The following is a 14,720-nucleotide window of genomic DNA, read 5'->3' as shown; positions in this document are numbered from 1 at the left end:
CTTGATATTGTCTATCAACAACTTTAGAAATAGAGATGTTTTATATACTATTACCTTTAAGATTTGGCATAGAGACATCTGAAGTGTCCCTGCTTCTCTGAGAGTGTCAGCACCTTCTTTTGAAAGTTGGTCAAACACATCCTGGTTCAGGCAGTCACTCAGAAATTGCTGATGATAAAACACCTCCCGAAGAAGAGCCTGCAACTTCTCACCTTCATCTGCTGTCTCCTAACACACATCAGATGTGGGGAAAATAAATTAGTATCATTTTAGAGAAAACAAAATGGTCGTTCACGTGAGCTGAAGAGTGTCGAAAAATCGGAATGTCAGCAAAGAATGATCCATACCTGCAGAGATGTAATGGATTTTGAAGGCTTGCTGTGATTCCAGTCCTGCAGTGCTTGCAATGACTGGCTGAGACAGTGAGCAGTGTTTGTGGAACAGTTTTGTTGATGCTCCCTCAGCCTGGATTCCAGACTGAAGCAACCAGCAAAATACATTATTAGTGGAAGCAAAATAGAAAAGAGGCTCTGTTGCGACGTCTGTTGTGAAGTACATTGTTTGTTAACAGCTGATTTCATTTATATTTGATATTTAATTGACTCAGCCCTGTTGACATTAATTAATGATAATTTGTAATCATTTACAGACCACATTCAATTCAGTACATTAGTGGTTGTTTCAAACGAAACAGACTACGCTTCCAATAATCCTTGTTCATTATGATCCAGTGAAGGCGCTATCATACATACTAGTCAGAGAAACAAAGCCTTTATATACGCTGTGATCGTGTTTATTTTGACCACCTGTAAGATACTGTATTTAAAGGGTCCTTCATTTTACTAGCTGACCTCCTGTCTATTTTTTTTATCGGGTGTAAAGTGTGTTTAGAGAATTGGTTAGCATTATAGAATCAGTCATAAATGTGCATTTCTTTGAAGAGTCTCTGCTGGTTGTGGTTCTTGAATGTAGAGTGTGCCACTTGGTATCAATGGTACCTTTCATGTTGATTGAACAGTAGACTGTGTAATTTGGTGTCCGGTTACCTGTCCTGTTGCTGGCGCAGAGAGTCCACTGTGGTGCTTATTTCTGTTGGCAGCTCACTGTCAGCAGCAACTTCCTGGTTGAGCTCATCAATTTTGACACGGAGCTCCTCGAGCGATTTTTCACAATTCTGTCATGAGAGAAGATCAACGTGTATGTGTGTATGGCAGTGATTTTATGTTGGTTCTATGTTAGTGACAAGAGGTCAGGGCAGGGGTCATGGAATTTGAAGTGAAAGCCAACCTGCACGCTGTTCCAGTGCTGTCGCAGCTGATGGATGCCACTCTGCGGTTGGGCGTATCCGAGCGCCTGGTCTAGAGAGCTCAGCTCCCACTGCAAGGTGGCTGATCTCTCCTTCAGCTCCTTAGTCCTGTGGGCCGCCTGGTGGTACAGCTCCTGCAGACGGGCCTCGCAGGCCATCAGGCGCTCCCTCACATCCTGCTCAGAGATGGCGCAGAGCTCATAAAGGTGGCTGACCTCCAGTATCAGAGCGTCACGACCTCCTGAAGTGCAGAGGCCGACCAGATCATCTCTGGCGGTGTCCAGTTCCTTCATCTCTCTCTGTTCCCGTTGTACGGTCTGGAGTAAGGCCTGAGAAGAAGACCCCCGCACAAATCGAATGACGACCTGCACTAGAAACATGTTCCACGCTTGTTCTGTGCGGTGACCTTCAGGGTGTTGATGGCACTGTGAAGACCGGGTCTGTCATCTGGAGGACCTTGCAGGCCTTTCACCTGCTCTCTCAACCAATCTTGTGCTGCTTCATGCTGTTCCACCAGCTGTGTGAATTGTCTCTCCACCATGATTCCGTGTTCCAGGCTCGTCACCGCCTCCTGATCACATGCATGCCAGACACCGGAATTCAATCACACTATGCTCAATATTTTAATTTGGAAACGACAAAGGATGTTGTGCATACACTCACAGTTAACTCTCTGAGCAAAACTGGGATGGAGTCCTCCATTCCACCACAGGTAGAATCAGCCCAGTCAGGGTCCTGGGTAGTCTCATACAGCTTCGCAGCCTGTCAAACATGAAATATGTATAATATATATACAGTAGTATTATGACACCTACAAAAGGAGAACAGGGAAGAATATTAAGGGTTGTTCTTCCCCTTGCTGTTAGAACAGCTTCCACTCTTCTGGAAAGATTTTCCACAAGCTATCGACATAGTTTATATCAAGGACATTTCAAAATTTATATCAAGGACATTTCAAAATTATTTTCACGAAGTTCAGTTACCTGTGTGCGTAGATTGGAGAGGAGGGGGCCCATGGCTGAGCCCCTGTCCAGCAGGGTGTGGGCTTGTTCAGTCACCGTCCTCCGCTCCCCCAGGCCAGGCCAGGGGAAGATGCGAGGCAGATCGGACGTCTGCATCTGGAGTTCCGCCAGGAGAGCCTCAGCCTGCCCTCGCTGGTACCGACAGGACACCAGGTGGTCCTGGACACTCTGCAGTTGTCTGGTGGACACCAGCGGACAAAACTTTATGACTCATTGTTGCAGGTAAAAGGGGGCCGGAGGGTGTGTTCCAACTACAGGGGGATCACACTCCTCAGCCTCCCTGGTAAGGTCTATTCAGGGGTGCTGGAGAGAATCAGCACCTCCAAATCTGAGACCATGGTCCTCAGTCGGAAAAGGGTGGCGTGCCCTCTCCAGGTCGGGGATGAGATCCTGCCCCAAGTGAAGGAGTTCAAGTATCTTGGGGTCTTGTTCACGAGTGAGGGAAGAATGGAACGGGAGATCGACAGGCGGATCGGTGCAGCGTCTGCAGTGATGCGGACTTTGTATCGAGCTAAGTAAGGAGCTAAGCCGAAACGCGAAGCTCTCGATTTACCGGTCGATCTACGTTCCTACCCTCACCTATGGTCACGAGCTGTGGGTCGTGACCGAAAGAACGAGATCCCGGATACAAGCGGCCGAACATACAAGATGGCGCCTACCAGTGTGGTCGCCTCGGTAACGCGCTCCCCGTATTGTTTTTGTGTTTTTCGTTCGTCTTTGGAGACATTACACGACTCACTTACACAAGCGGAGACTTGCTAACCATCAAGGAGGCTACTCCGGACTTTCTTTCATCAACTTTCGCAAATCCGCTCAGTTTTTTCCCCCGAGTTACTTCCCGGGGCGGCGTCCGCGGTTTTCGCCATGGAGGGAAGCGAGCCGGCATTCAGGTGAAACTCCGCGAGAGAGGACACAGATTGGCGTTCCCGTCGATCCACCTCACGAATGTATGCTCCCTACCCAACAAAATGGACGAGCTTCATCTTCTGTTCAAGACAGTAAAGACTTCGGACATTCCGCCGCCATGTGCTTTACGGAAACCTGGCTTTGCGACGCTGTACCCTATGGCGCCGTCATGCTTCCCGGCTTCCATATTCATCGAGCAGACCGCGACATGGAATCATCGGGGAAAACAAAAGGGATATGCTTATATATCAACGAAAAATGGTGTACGGACGTCACGGAGCTCAGGACACACTGCAGCCCGCATTTGGAGTCGCTGTTTTTGAACTGTAAGCCATTCTACTCGCCACGTGAGTTCGCATCATTCATCCTGGCTGGAGTCTACATTCCGCCTCAAGCTAACACGAACGCCGCACTGCTAACGCTCGCCGAACAAGTCAACGAAATTGAAAAAAAACACCCGGACTCACCCCTCATTATTCTCGGGGACTTTAACAAAGCTAAACTCAACCACGAACTCCCTAAATACAAGCAGCACATCGACTGTCCTAGCAGGGAAAAGAACATTTTGGACCACTGCTATACTACGCTAAATAACGCATACCGTACCAAACTTCGTGCTGCCCTGGGCTCGTCTGATCACTGCTTAATTCACTTAATACCGACGTACAGGCAAGAACTTAAATGCGCGAAGCCTTCAGTGGAAACAGTGAAAAAGTGGACCAATGAAGCCAAGATGGAACTTCAAAGCTGCTTAGACTGCACAGACTGGAGTGTCTTTGAAAATTCAACTGGCAGCCTGGATGAATATGTCACTGTCACATCCTATATCAGTTTCTGTGAAGATGTGTGTGTACCAACAAAATTATTTCACACATTCAACAACAACAAGCCGTGGTTCACTGCTAAACTTAAGCAGCTTCGCCAAGCTAAGGAGGACGCATATCAGAGCGGGGACAGGGCCCTGTATAATCCAGCTAGAAACCAGCCGACTAAAGAAATTAACATTGCAAAGAGGAACTATGCAGCAAAGTTGGAAAAACAGTTTAGCACTAACGACTCTAAATCAGTCTGGCATGCATTCCAATCGCTGACTAATTACAAGCGACTATCCCCCCAAACTGAGAACAATATCACACTAGCCAACGACTTGAATACATTCTACTGCAGATTTGAAAAGGACACTTTCACATCCTTGACATCTGTGGTTATGAAGTCCTTTGAAAGTCTCGTGCTGGACCACCTCAAGAGTTCGTTGTCACATTTCTGTGGGGCCAATTATACATTACTCGTGCACTCACTGTAGTTGTCTCGCCATGCTGCACTATTTGCATATCTGTTGTTGACCAATACTGGCCACTCATGCCAGAGTAGCATCTGCTCCATTTGCACACTGATTGAGGAGTATCTGCAACATTTGCACAATCAACATTGTCCCAGATTATCGCACTACTCGTCACTTTAAACCGCATACACTCCTTGAAGTCTCGGCGCCTTTGCACAATGGTCATTGCACCGAGCCAATTCAGGTGGCTGGGGCATCTGATTCGGATGCCTCCCGGACGCCTCCCTGGTGAGGTTTTCCGGCATGTCCCACCGGGAGGAGAGCCCGGGGATGACCCGGGACACGCTGGAGAGACTACATCCTTCGACTAGCCTGGGAACGCCTTGGGATCCCCCCGGAAGAGATGGATGAAGTGGCTGGGGAGAGGGAAGTCTGGGCGTCCCTGCTAAAGCTACTGCCCCCGCGACTCGACTTCGTATAAGCGTTAGAAAATGGATGGATGTTGCAGGTAAGCATGAGTGTGCTCTTGTAAGGTTCCTTGTCATAGTTCCACAGTCCAGTTAAATTGCCTTTAACTTCAAAAAGGTCTTCCATGATGGCAGCTCTACATGAATAAGAGGACTTTTTACCTTGAAAATAAATCTCCTTCTTTTCCTCTGGCCACAGCGCATTATCCTTTTCCATGTAAGCCCATTTCCTGCATCCTCACCAACTGCCCTCATGTCTTCCCTCACGACATCTATCAACCTTCTCTTTGGTCTTCCTCTCGCTCTCTTGCCCGGCAGCTCCATACTCTATATATACCAATATACTCGCTCTCGATCCTCTGGACGTGTCCAAACCATCCAAGTCTGCTCTCTCTAACTTTGTCTCCAAAACATCAAACCTGGGCTGTCCCTCTGATTAGCTCATTTCTAATCCTCTTCAACCTGGTCACTCCTAGAGAGAACCTCAACATCTGCTTCCTGTCGTCTCTTCAGTGCCACTGTCTCGAATCCGTCAATCATGGGTGGCCTCACCACTGTCTTCTAAACTTTGGCCTTCACCCAAGCAGAGACTCTCCTGTCACATAACACACCTGACACCTTCACCCGTTGCAACCTGCTTGAACCCATTTCTTCACTTCCTGACCACACTCACCATTGCTCTGGACTGTTGGCCCCAAGCATTTAAAGTCCTCCATCCGAGTTATCTCTTCTCCCTGCGGCCTCACTCTTCCCCCTCTCATTTATGCACATATAATTTGTATTACTACGGCTAATCTACATTCCTCCCTTTTTCAGTGCAAGCCTCCACCTTTCTAAATGTTCCGCCACCTCCTCCCTGTTTCATTACCTTGAAAATAAATAATGAAAATAATTTTTATGTACCTGCTTCTGCTCTCTGCCACCTGCAACACAGTCCTCCACTGCTCTTCCACCTTTTTGACTTTTGTCCGCACCTTCAGGCTGCTGTCCTCCTCCAAGTCCTTGTGTTCACACAGACTCTGTTTTCTCCTCTGCAGATCCATCACTCGACTCTCTCCACAGGATTTGGAGCTTAAGATCATCTGAAGACAAAAGCAAACAAGAATTGTGTGAATATGGATTGTCTTCAGTTCCAAGGAAATTGTTTACAAGACAAGTATATGGGAGTAAATGGGCCAAACTCTGACATGCGTCGTGTTCAATCTGTTCTCTATCTGGGCCTGGCTGCCTCGAATGTCCATCCCGATGTTCTCAAGCTGCGTCTGTAGCTCCTCCAGCCACGTTTCAGTGCTAGCTGCCTGGCTGAAGAAGGCTTGTAGCTGCCTGGAAAGCGAGTAAACAACCTCGGCTTTGTTCAGGGAGTTCTCTGCGTCACGCAACAGCGACCTCCACAGCTCGTCCAAGGCTTTGACGGCTTGTCCCGACTCCCTCAGGGTGGCAGCTTTCACGTCATCACGGTCACAGAGATTCTTATTTTGTTTCTGCAACTCGGCCATCTTACAATCTCCCTCCGGTTTGGAGCTCAGGATGGCCTGATACAAAGATCACAGACAGGTCTAAATGACATCTAGTTCAATAATAAATTTTGTGCCAATGTAGGGAAAAGTGCAGCTTCTATTTATTAAATTTAAAGATTGGACATGAACTGCTCACCTGTGCAGTTTTTATGGTCACTTCAGAATCTTTGTAACAATGGAGGGAAATTAAATTTTGTCGCTTGTCTTCCAGCCAGGCTTGGACTTGTTCTCTGGCTTCCTCATGCTCCTTTAGCTGACGCTCCAGAGCCATCTGCTTTTCTTCTGCATCTAGTGCTGCTTTAGCACCCTGATGGGTTCTCGTCCACTGGTCCTCGGTGTCCTGTACAATCTTCTGAAGCTCCAGTTTCTGGGGCTGCTCTAGCTCCTGAGCACACAAACTCTGGAAGCGTCTCTTCAGCTCCTGGAGTTTACAGTCTCCATCTGACTTGGCGCTCACAATGGTCTGACGAACGATGATCAAGTCGAATTAGTAGCATGAAATACATGGGCACAGACTACCACAATGTAAACTATAGAAAGTGAAACCTCAGTTCACGAATGCCCAGGTTCACACCATACTATTTCTTCGTAATAAAGTGTGTTTTTATATTGTACTGAATTTATTTTTTACTTCACATCAGTAAGAACAAGGTAAATATAACTTATTTCTGGGCCTGGAACAGATAAATTCTAGTTCCATTATTTTTAAGGGAAAACATTGCTTCACTTTGTGAACCAAGTCTCGCAAAAAAATTAAGTTCAGGAACCCAGATTCCACGGTGGTATAAAACAAAAAGCCCAGAGGCAGCTGACAAATGAATAATGTGTGTACCGCAGTGTGATATGATGATTGTCTTGACAAAATAAACTGCTATTTCAGAGTCTGAAAACCTTTCACCTGTGTAGCGTGTAGTCGGTCCTGCACTGTGGTTTGACTGCTTAGTGAATCCAGCTGATGTTGAAGGCCTGAGAGCCAGTGGCTGGTTTCCTGCTGGACAGTTTGGAATTCCCTTAGCTAAAAGACACAAAATACACCCACACTATGAGGTCCAGAATGGCCGCATCCAGTATCACATCTGGTAAATGTTTCCCAAGTTAAAAATCGCACAAGTCAGTGTTAGAATTGCGTCACCTCCGAGTCTCTCGCCTCCATCTCCTGGTTCATCTGAGATCCTGCATCCTCTTCCAGCTGTCTGGCGACCCGTAGCACTTTCCTCCACTGCTCCTCTGCGTCTTGGACTGCCTGCTGGACTTCACATTTTCGGTCCTCCTCCACATCCTGACGGTCAAATAGAGTCTGGCCCCGCCTCCTCAGGTTGTTCACCTGACAGTCGCCGTTAGATTTGGACTGCAGTACGTCCTGGAAACCAAATGGAGATAAATGTGCTAGTCCTTGGGTTACAAAAAGTATTTTTATATTTTAAAAGCATCCATCCATTTTGGATAGCAGCGCACTTATCCTCACTTGGGTCTTGGGTGAGCTGGAGCCTATCCCAGCTGACTTTGGCCAGGAGGCAGGGTACACCCTGGACTGGTTGTCAGCCAATCACACAGCATTCCCACTCACATTCACACCTATGGACAATTTAGAACAGCGGTCACCAACCTTTTTGAAACTGAGAGCTACTTCTCTGGTACTTCTTTATGATAAGTGCTACCAGTTCAACTTTCACTTTTGAAATAGAAAATTTGCTCAATCTGTGGGTAAATCATCTCTTCCTCGTCGTTCCACAGTTTGTCCACGAATGCTATGGTTTGGTTATGCGCACAGTACTGCACTTTGAACCATACTAGTTTATTTTTTAAATATTGTCATTTCCAAATGTACACTGATGCAAGTGTGATTTATCAACCAACAAAAAAAGTTAGATGCAGCTCACCGGTAAGTGGCGGTATTTTGTTTTTAGAATAGCAACATAAAAACATTTAATGCATCTCACTGGTGAACTATTTTTAGGTGAACTACTTGTGTTCTTGGGGTCACCTGGTTCCCGCGGGCACCACGTTGGTGAGCCCTGATTTAGAGTCTTCAATCTAAAATACATTTTTGGAATGTGAGAGGAAGCCCGGAGAAAAACTCACACATACCAACAAGAACATGTCAACTCCACATAAAAATCCCATAGTCCGGAAAGTGTCTTATCATTTATAGAGAACAGAATTAGTCAAATAATAATTTATTTGGGGATGATTAGTTAGCACATCTGCCCCCCAGTTCTGAGGACCGGGGTTCAAATCCAGCCTCGCCTGTGAGGAGTTTGTATGTTCTCCCCGTGCCTGCGTGGGTTTTCTCCGGGCACTCCGGTTTCCTCCCACATCCCAAAAACATGCACGGTAGGTTAATTGAAGAGTCTAAATTGTCCGTAGGTATGAATGTGAGTGTGAATGGTTGTTTGTTAAAATGTGCCCTGCGATTGGCTGGCAACCAGTTCAGGGTGTACCCCGCCTCCCGCCCGGAGTTAGCTGTGATAGGCTCCCGCACGCCCGCGACCCACGTAAGGATAAGTGGTGTAGAAAATGGATGGATGGATGGATGGATGAATTATTTGTTTGCTTAGTATTTATTCCATATTCCACAGAATTTGATCCTTAGGAATTTGATGTATCCATCGTAACAACCAGGTTTTGAGGTGCAGTCGCTTTGTTCTAAAATTAAGAATGGATGTCCCGACGTAGCACCATTCATTATTTCCCTGTTGAAACTTCCTCACAGGTTAGCAAACATTCTGTATGTAGCCGTCCATGTTGAAACAAACCTGTGCCATGCGGCGTCTGTCTTCAGGTGGCGAGTGGATGCCAACAGACTGCAGCTGCAGCTCTCGTTCTCGCACCCAAGACTTCGTGTTTTTACTCTGAGCCTCAAAGTCTTCAGCGAGACTTCGCAGTTCAGCCTCTTTGCAGGTCTGAAGGACGGACTTCCACTGCTGCTCCGTGTCTTCGACCAACAGTGCCAACTCGGGCTTCCTGCTGTCATCCAGGGTCTTCCACAGATGTTCAGCTTCCCTCTTCAGGTCCAGAACTTTAGATTCGCCCTCATCTCGGCAAGAAAAAACAGCCTACAAGTGAAGACGGTTACGTCAACAACGAGAACAAAACATTGCGTCGCACAAAAATGTAGTTGCACATTTTTGTTCTTAGTCTGTGTGCTGAATTTTCTGAATCTTGCTATTGCTAGTTTGCCTTAAGAGTGTGAGTTGTCCAGTCCTATCCTATATTGTCCTGTCATTCCCTCACAGGGTGTACCATTACTGCTCCATACAATACTCCAATGTAATGCGTCATTGTACGATGCATATAATGATATATTTTGCTTATCTTTCTTGTAGCTATTATCCTGTCTTTTGTTGTCTTCTCTTCCTGTATTATTTAGTTATTATCTCATTTTTCTTTTTCATTTCTGTCACTCCCATTTAAAACCTCATTCTGTCCGACTGAAATTTTAAATAAATATCCATCCGAATACAAAGAACAACAGTGGCGGTATAAAAACTCCACTGTGGCACAGTAAAACAGTTCCGACATAGAAGGGATAAAGATTCTCCATTCTGCTTGACCTAACAGCTGAACAGGACAAAAAAAACAAAAAACAAAGCCACAGTACAGTAAGTAAGTAAGTAAGTAAGTAAGTAACTGCATGCATGTCAGACTGATTTTTGTGTTCTATGTACTGCGCGTGCTTTTTCTACATCTGCTTTGCATGCTTCAGTGACTGTCAGTGGAGGATGTCCTATGAGTTCTTTCTCGATCATTTTTATTATTGGTCTGCATGTTAACAAATGTTATGGTAATGGTAATTTCAACATTTTTAGGATGACTTTCTAACATCTGTCTAGAGACTACAGATAGAAAATAGCCTTTTGACTAACTGTGGCACATTTGCTGTAGAGTTTAAAATGTGCATTGTCCCTGTTCAGTAAATCAAGGAACAAACAAACACTGTACATAAGCGTGACACGTTTAGAGGGACGCACCTGTATAACTTGCAGTCTTTCCTGGAGCGGCATATGAGTTCCAACCGAGAGCAGCTTGCATCTCTGCTCTCTGATCCAGGACCGTGTGGTCTCGATGTTGCTTCGGAGAGCGGCAACCTCCCTCTCGGCAGAGGCTTCAGTTTTCGCCTCCTCGGCAGCCTTCATCGTATATCTCCACTGTTCCTCTGCACCTCTCATCACATCCCGGATCTCATGGCGAAGGCCTTCATCCAGGTCCAGGTTCTTGCACAGACTCTGGCCCCGCTCCTTTAGGTGCTGCAGCTTAGACTGCATATCAGGTTTGCTAAGCAGAACATCCTGAATTCAACAAACAACAATGCAAATATATTCAGTATAAACGACAATACATGTAATGAGTACTTGCGAGTGCAAAAATGTCATTGGTGACCCCGACCCCCCACCCCACCCCACCCACCCACACACACTTTTTGGAGGAGTGCCCATATTTTAGGCAAAAGTGCCCTTCAGTGTGGGGGCAAAATAATTCCTTGGAGTTGCCACCCCCCACCAAACAAATACAAAAACCTAAAAGTTCAGCAGCAATTTATTTGTTCCACAGGAATGAATAATGTTTTCTGAATTTGAATCCATTCCACCAACAGAATCATGGACATTTTAAACTCACCTGCAGTGATTCATAAGACTGAAGGTTCTGAGTCAAATTGTTGATCCAAGACTGCAAATTTTCACTTTGGGCTTTGAGAGCCTCCACTTCTTGGTTCAAGCGTGCTTGCATCTCTGCCTTGTTGAGAGCATCCTCAGCTGCCTGTAGGATTATCCTCCACTCGTCCTCCAGGTTTCGGACTGACTGCTGGACTTCCTGTTTCCTGCTCTGCTCCAGCTGGTCCTGTCCACAAAGACTCTGGCTCTGAAGTCGAAGCCTGTTCATCTGGGTGTCACCCTCTGGTTTTGCGCTCAGGACAGCCTGGTGGCCACAAGGAGAACACAAAATGTGGAGGAATTTCTCACCGTTTGCAGGGTTAAAAAGAATGTTCTGCTTCAGAGGAATAAAGAGTGCTTATTTGTTCAACAAGATGAGCTCTGACCTCTGCTTTGAGGCTCATCTCCTTGTATGACAGGTCTTCACAGGCTGAGGTGACGGAACACAGGAGGTCTTTAAACCAGGTCCTGATGTGCTCAGCCTGGGTTGCAAACTGGTCCAGCTGACCACCCGAGACATCGTGTTCTTCCGCTTGCGTCTGCAGCCGGGCCTGCAGATTTCGATAGCGTTGTATGACATTGTCACTGTCCTTGAGGATTCTGTCAGCTCTGACACCCTGGTGGCGCACTGAAGCCAGCAGCTCCATGAGGATATCCACTCTTTGGCTGACGCATGGAAGGAGAACAAATATGGCAACTGATGTGCAATTGTTGAAAGCTTACAGAACCTGATTCTGCTAGAAATGCATTTAAACACACTTTAAAGGGATAGGACAGCATTTATCTTCGCCAGTGGATTAAAAGTCAATCCAAAATGGTTGATTTTTCTCACTTGAAACACTTTGGAAGTATTGAAAGATCAAAGGTGACATTGTAGACAATGAGGAAATGACAACATGACACAGTTGGATAATTGTAGCAGTAACAAAGCGTCCAATCAGATTGCTCTGGAGCTCACAACCACCAAAGGGCATATTTCTTGTATTCAGAAAAGTAATTTTTGTCTTTTGTGATCACCTCTCATGCTGGAGGTCTTGGAGGAGATGTTTGGCCGTGCCAGGCACTGCACTGAGTTTCTCTTTGCCCTGCAGCCACTCGTGGAAACTGTCATGTTGCGTCTGCAAACTGCAGAACCGACAAAGATCGCGTTCATCACTTCCTCTTTGTAAGGCTCAGCAGGAATTTTGAGCGAGACCACAACAATTACCTGCTCAAGTCACAGTGGAGAGACTCCATTTGCTTCTGCCTGTTCAAACAGTGAGTCTTGAAGGTGTGCACCTCCTCATGCTGCTCCTTCAGCCAATCACTAAGCTCAGACAGCTGCTGAGTATCGATCTGCGCTTTGCCTCGTTCCAGATGATCCCTCAGCTGCTCCAGGCGGCGCTCTGCATCGCTGGCCTTCAAGAAGCCCTGAGAGAGACGAGGGAAACTGATCTTTCTCTTCCATTACCGAATGGTAATGGAAATGGTTTGAAGTGGGTCTTTCACTCACAGTGAGTCTTTGTAAAGATGTTTCTATGTCTGCTCTGCTCTCTGGGTTCTCGAAACACTCATTGACGGCCAACTGCAGGTCCTGGAACCAGTCCTCAAAGGACTGCCTTTCATCTGGACAAAATAATATCAGGATAAGTTGTTTTTTTAAAAGATCAACCAGTCAACAACTACCACCAGTGACCGTAATCGATAAAAGGAGTTCCATTTGATCCAGAGCTGAAATGTCTTCTGGCTCCACCAGAGAAAGATTAGGAAAATAACCATTTGCTGATGAAGCAAAGACACGGTCTGACCTTGAATGACCTTGAGCAGGCCTTTGTCCTTCTCCTCTCTCTTGAGGTGGATCATGTCTTTGATGCGAGTGATGGCGTCTGTGAGTCGTCCGCAATCCACCGAGAGTTCCTCCAGCACCTGTGAACTGGCCACGCTGGAGACCAGAGCAATCTCGCTCAGCGCTAACTCGGCCTGCTCCTCCTGGACCTCCAGGTCATCACACAGATCCTGGGACAAAAAAAAATACAAAACACACAATACAATACAATACAATAGGAAAAATGGCTCTGGCTCTGGCTCTGACCTGAACCTAGAACCTACTTTACAGCAACTGTGTCTCTGAGCTGTGTACCTTTAACTGGGTCTCCAGCCTAGGTTCTGAGGTTTGGACCTCATTGACAGAGAATTGAATGTTCTCAACAGCTGACAGGCACTCCTCAATCTTTTCGGCAAGATGTTTCTTCACCACCATCAGCTCCTCAAAGATGTCGGCGCAGTCAGCAAACAGCTCCTTCACCTGCTCCATCCTCTTCCTCAGCTGTGTTTCCATCACCTGGAGGCCACACAAGAGATATCGTTCGTCTAACAAACATCCTCCAGGATGGAGACGAACATTTTCAAGGTGCTTGTGCTCACTTGCAGCTCCAGTGGAGCCTCGTGACTCTGAAGCATTTCCTGGATCTCCTCAGACTTCTTGTGGAAATGTTCTATGTTTTCCTCGTAGGCCTGGATCTCATCCTGTGTATTAAAATCATTTACAGACTGTATTTTCATCTATTCTACTAAGTTAGCCAACATCTGTGCATGCATTTGAACGTCACCTTCATGGCCAAGACTTGCTGGCGGTTGTGGAAGGGGTGGCTCTCTGCAAATAATGCCAGTTTGCAGGCCGCCCAGCTGTCAATCTCTCCCCCCAACATTAACTGCTTGTCCCATAGCTCCAAGCCCACCTGGAGGTTGTCCATGTATGTGTCTATCTTCTCTGTGATCTGCATGGGGACAAAAAAAAAGCCCAAAAATAAAAAAATAAAAAATCACCATTTTATCATGGATTTTGGAAGATCAAGCACTTACGTCCAGCCAGGTGTCCATCAGTGTGTCAGCTTCAGCTTCAAATGGTGCCTCCCTGCAGTCTGGAAACTTCTTCAGTTGGGACTGCAGCTGCCTGCAAACTCCCCTCATCTCATCCATCTGCTCACTGAGGCCACTGAGCTCCTTCTTAATGTCCTGGACCTGGACAAGTAAAGTAATTCAAGTAAAGCCGAGGCACTCTTTGAACTCACTAGAACTAACTTAAGTGAGCTAAAGTGCAGGACACAGGTGCACTCATCCATCATCATGATCTGAGACGTGTTTCAGGCTCACCTTGGTTATAATCTTGTGAAGGTTGTCTTTGCCCATGTATGAGGCCTGCTCACCGATGGTCTGCTCGGCTCTCTGCACTGTGCTATTCAGATGACTGCGACAGCTCTGGAACTTCTTCAGAAGTTCAATCAGGATGCTGCACTGCTGCTTCCTGCAAGACACCATGACTTGAGGTGATAGAGACAAGTAACAGGACCAGACCACAAACAGGAGGTGAACATACCTGTCAGTCAAAGATGTTAGAGTCTTGTTGTACTCTGTCTCCAGCTCCTCGAGGAGGTTTCTTCCTTGTCCTTGACACTCAGGAAGTTCCCTGAGACTTTGGATCTCTGAATTCTGAGTCTGCACCTGGTCCTCCAAATCAGACAGAGCCCGAAACCTAAAGTGAAATGTGACAATTGAAATGAAGCATTGTTAGCATTGTTGTGCTGCTAAA

The 14,720-nt window shown here is 46.5% G+C and overlaps 1 protein-coding gene across 9 annotated transcripts in view; it reads right to left on the bottom strand.

Annotated features, from left to right (window-relative positions):
* The window catches only part of syne2b (spectrin repeat containing, nuclear envelope 2b), a 141,173-nt gene that overhangs the window by 86,438 nt on the left and 40,015 nt on the right, over positions 1-14,720 (bottom strand). For all 9 annotated transcript variants that reach the window (XR_009788971.1, XR_009788972.1, XM_061776600.1 and 6 more), the window contains 26 exons: positions 14,508-14,663; positions 14,285-14,435; positions 13,994-14,152; positions 13,741-13,908; positions 13,556-13,657; positions 13,272-13,472; positions 12,940-13,147; positions 12,645-12,757; positions 12,360-12,562; positions 12,170-12,277; positions 11,539-11,818; positions 11,118-11,417; positions 10,472-10,789; positions 9,257-9,556; positions 7,633-7,860; positions 7,399-7,515; positions 6,637-6,963; positions 6,171-6,515; positions 5,887-6,065; positions 2,290-2,506; positions 1,970-2,068; positions 1,713-1,877; positions 1,288-1,635; positions 1,047-1,174; positions 348-477; positions 55-228 (listed from right to left, as the gene is read on the bottom strand). Coding sequence is in view for 7 of the 9 variants with exons in the window: in XM_061776600.1 (XP_061632584.1) it covers positions 55-228; positions 348-477; positions 1,047-1,174; positions 1,288-1,635; positions 1,713-1,877; positions 1,970-2,068; positions 2,290-2,506; positions 5,887-6,065; positions 6,171-6,515; positions 6,637-6,963; positions 7,399-7,515; positions 7,633-7,860; positions 9,257-9,556; positions 10,472-10,789; positions 11,118-11,417; positions 11,539-11,818; positions 12,170-12,277; positions 12,360-12,562; positions 12,645-12,757; positions 12,940-13,147; positions 13,272-13,472; positions 13,556-13,657; positions 13,741-13,908; positions 13,994-14,152; positions 14,285-14,435; positions 14,508-14,663 (5,224 nt within the window). In the remaining 2 variants the exon portion in view is untranslated. The remainder of the gene's footprint in view (positions 1-54; positions 229-347; positions 478-1,046; positions 1,175-1,287; positions 1,636-1,712; positions 1,878-1,969; positions 2,069-2,289; positions 2,507-5,886; positions 6,066-6,170; positions 6,516-6,636; positions 6,964-7,398; positions 7,516-7,632; positions 7,861-9,256; positions 9,557-10,471; positions 10,790-11,117; positions 11,418-11,538; positions 11,819-12,169; positions 12,278-12,359; positions 12,563-12,644; positions 12,758-12,939; positions 13,148-13,271; positions 13,473-13,555; positions 13,658-13,740; positions 13,909-13,993; positions 14,153-14,284; positions 14,436-14,507; positions 14,664-14,720) is intronic.

Source organism: Phyllopteryx taeniolatus, chromosome 6 (assembly GCF_024500385.1).
Source record: "Phyllopteryx taeniolatus isolate TA_2022b chromosome 6, UOR_Ptae_1.2, whole genome shotgun sequence".
Lineage (NCBI taxonomy): Eukaryota > Metazoa > Chordata > Actinopteri > Syngnathiformes > Syngnathidae > Phyllopteryx > Phyllopteryx taeniolatus.
The sequence above is the reverse complement of the archived record's forward strand: the minus strand, read 5'-3'. Positions and strand labels throughout refer to the sequence as shown.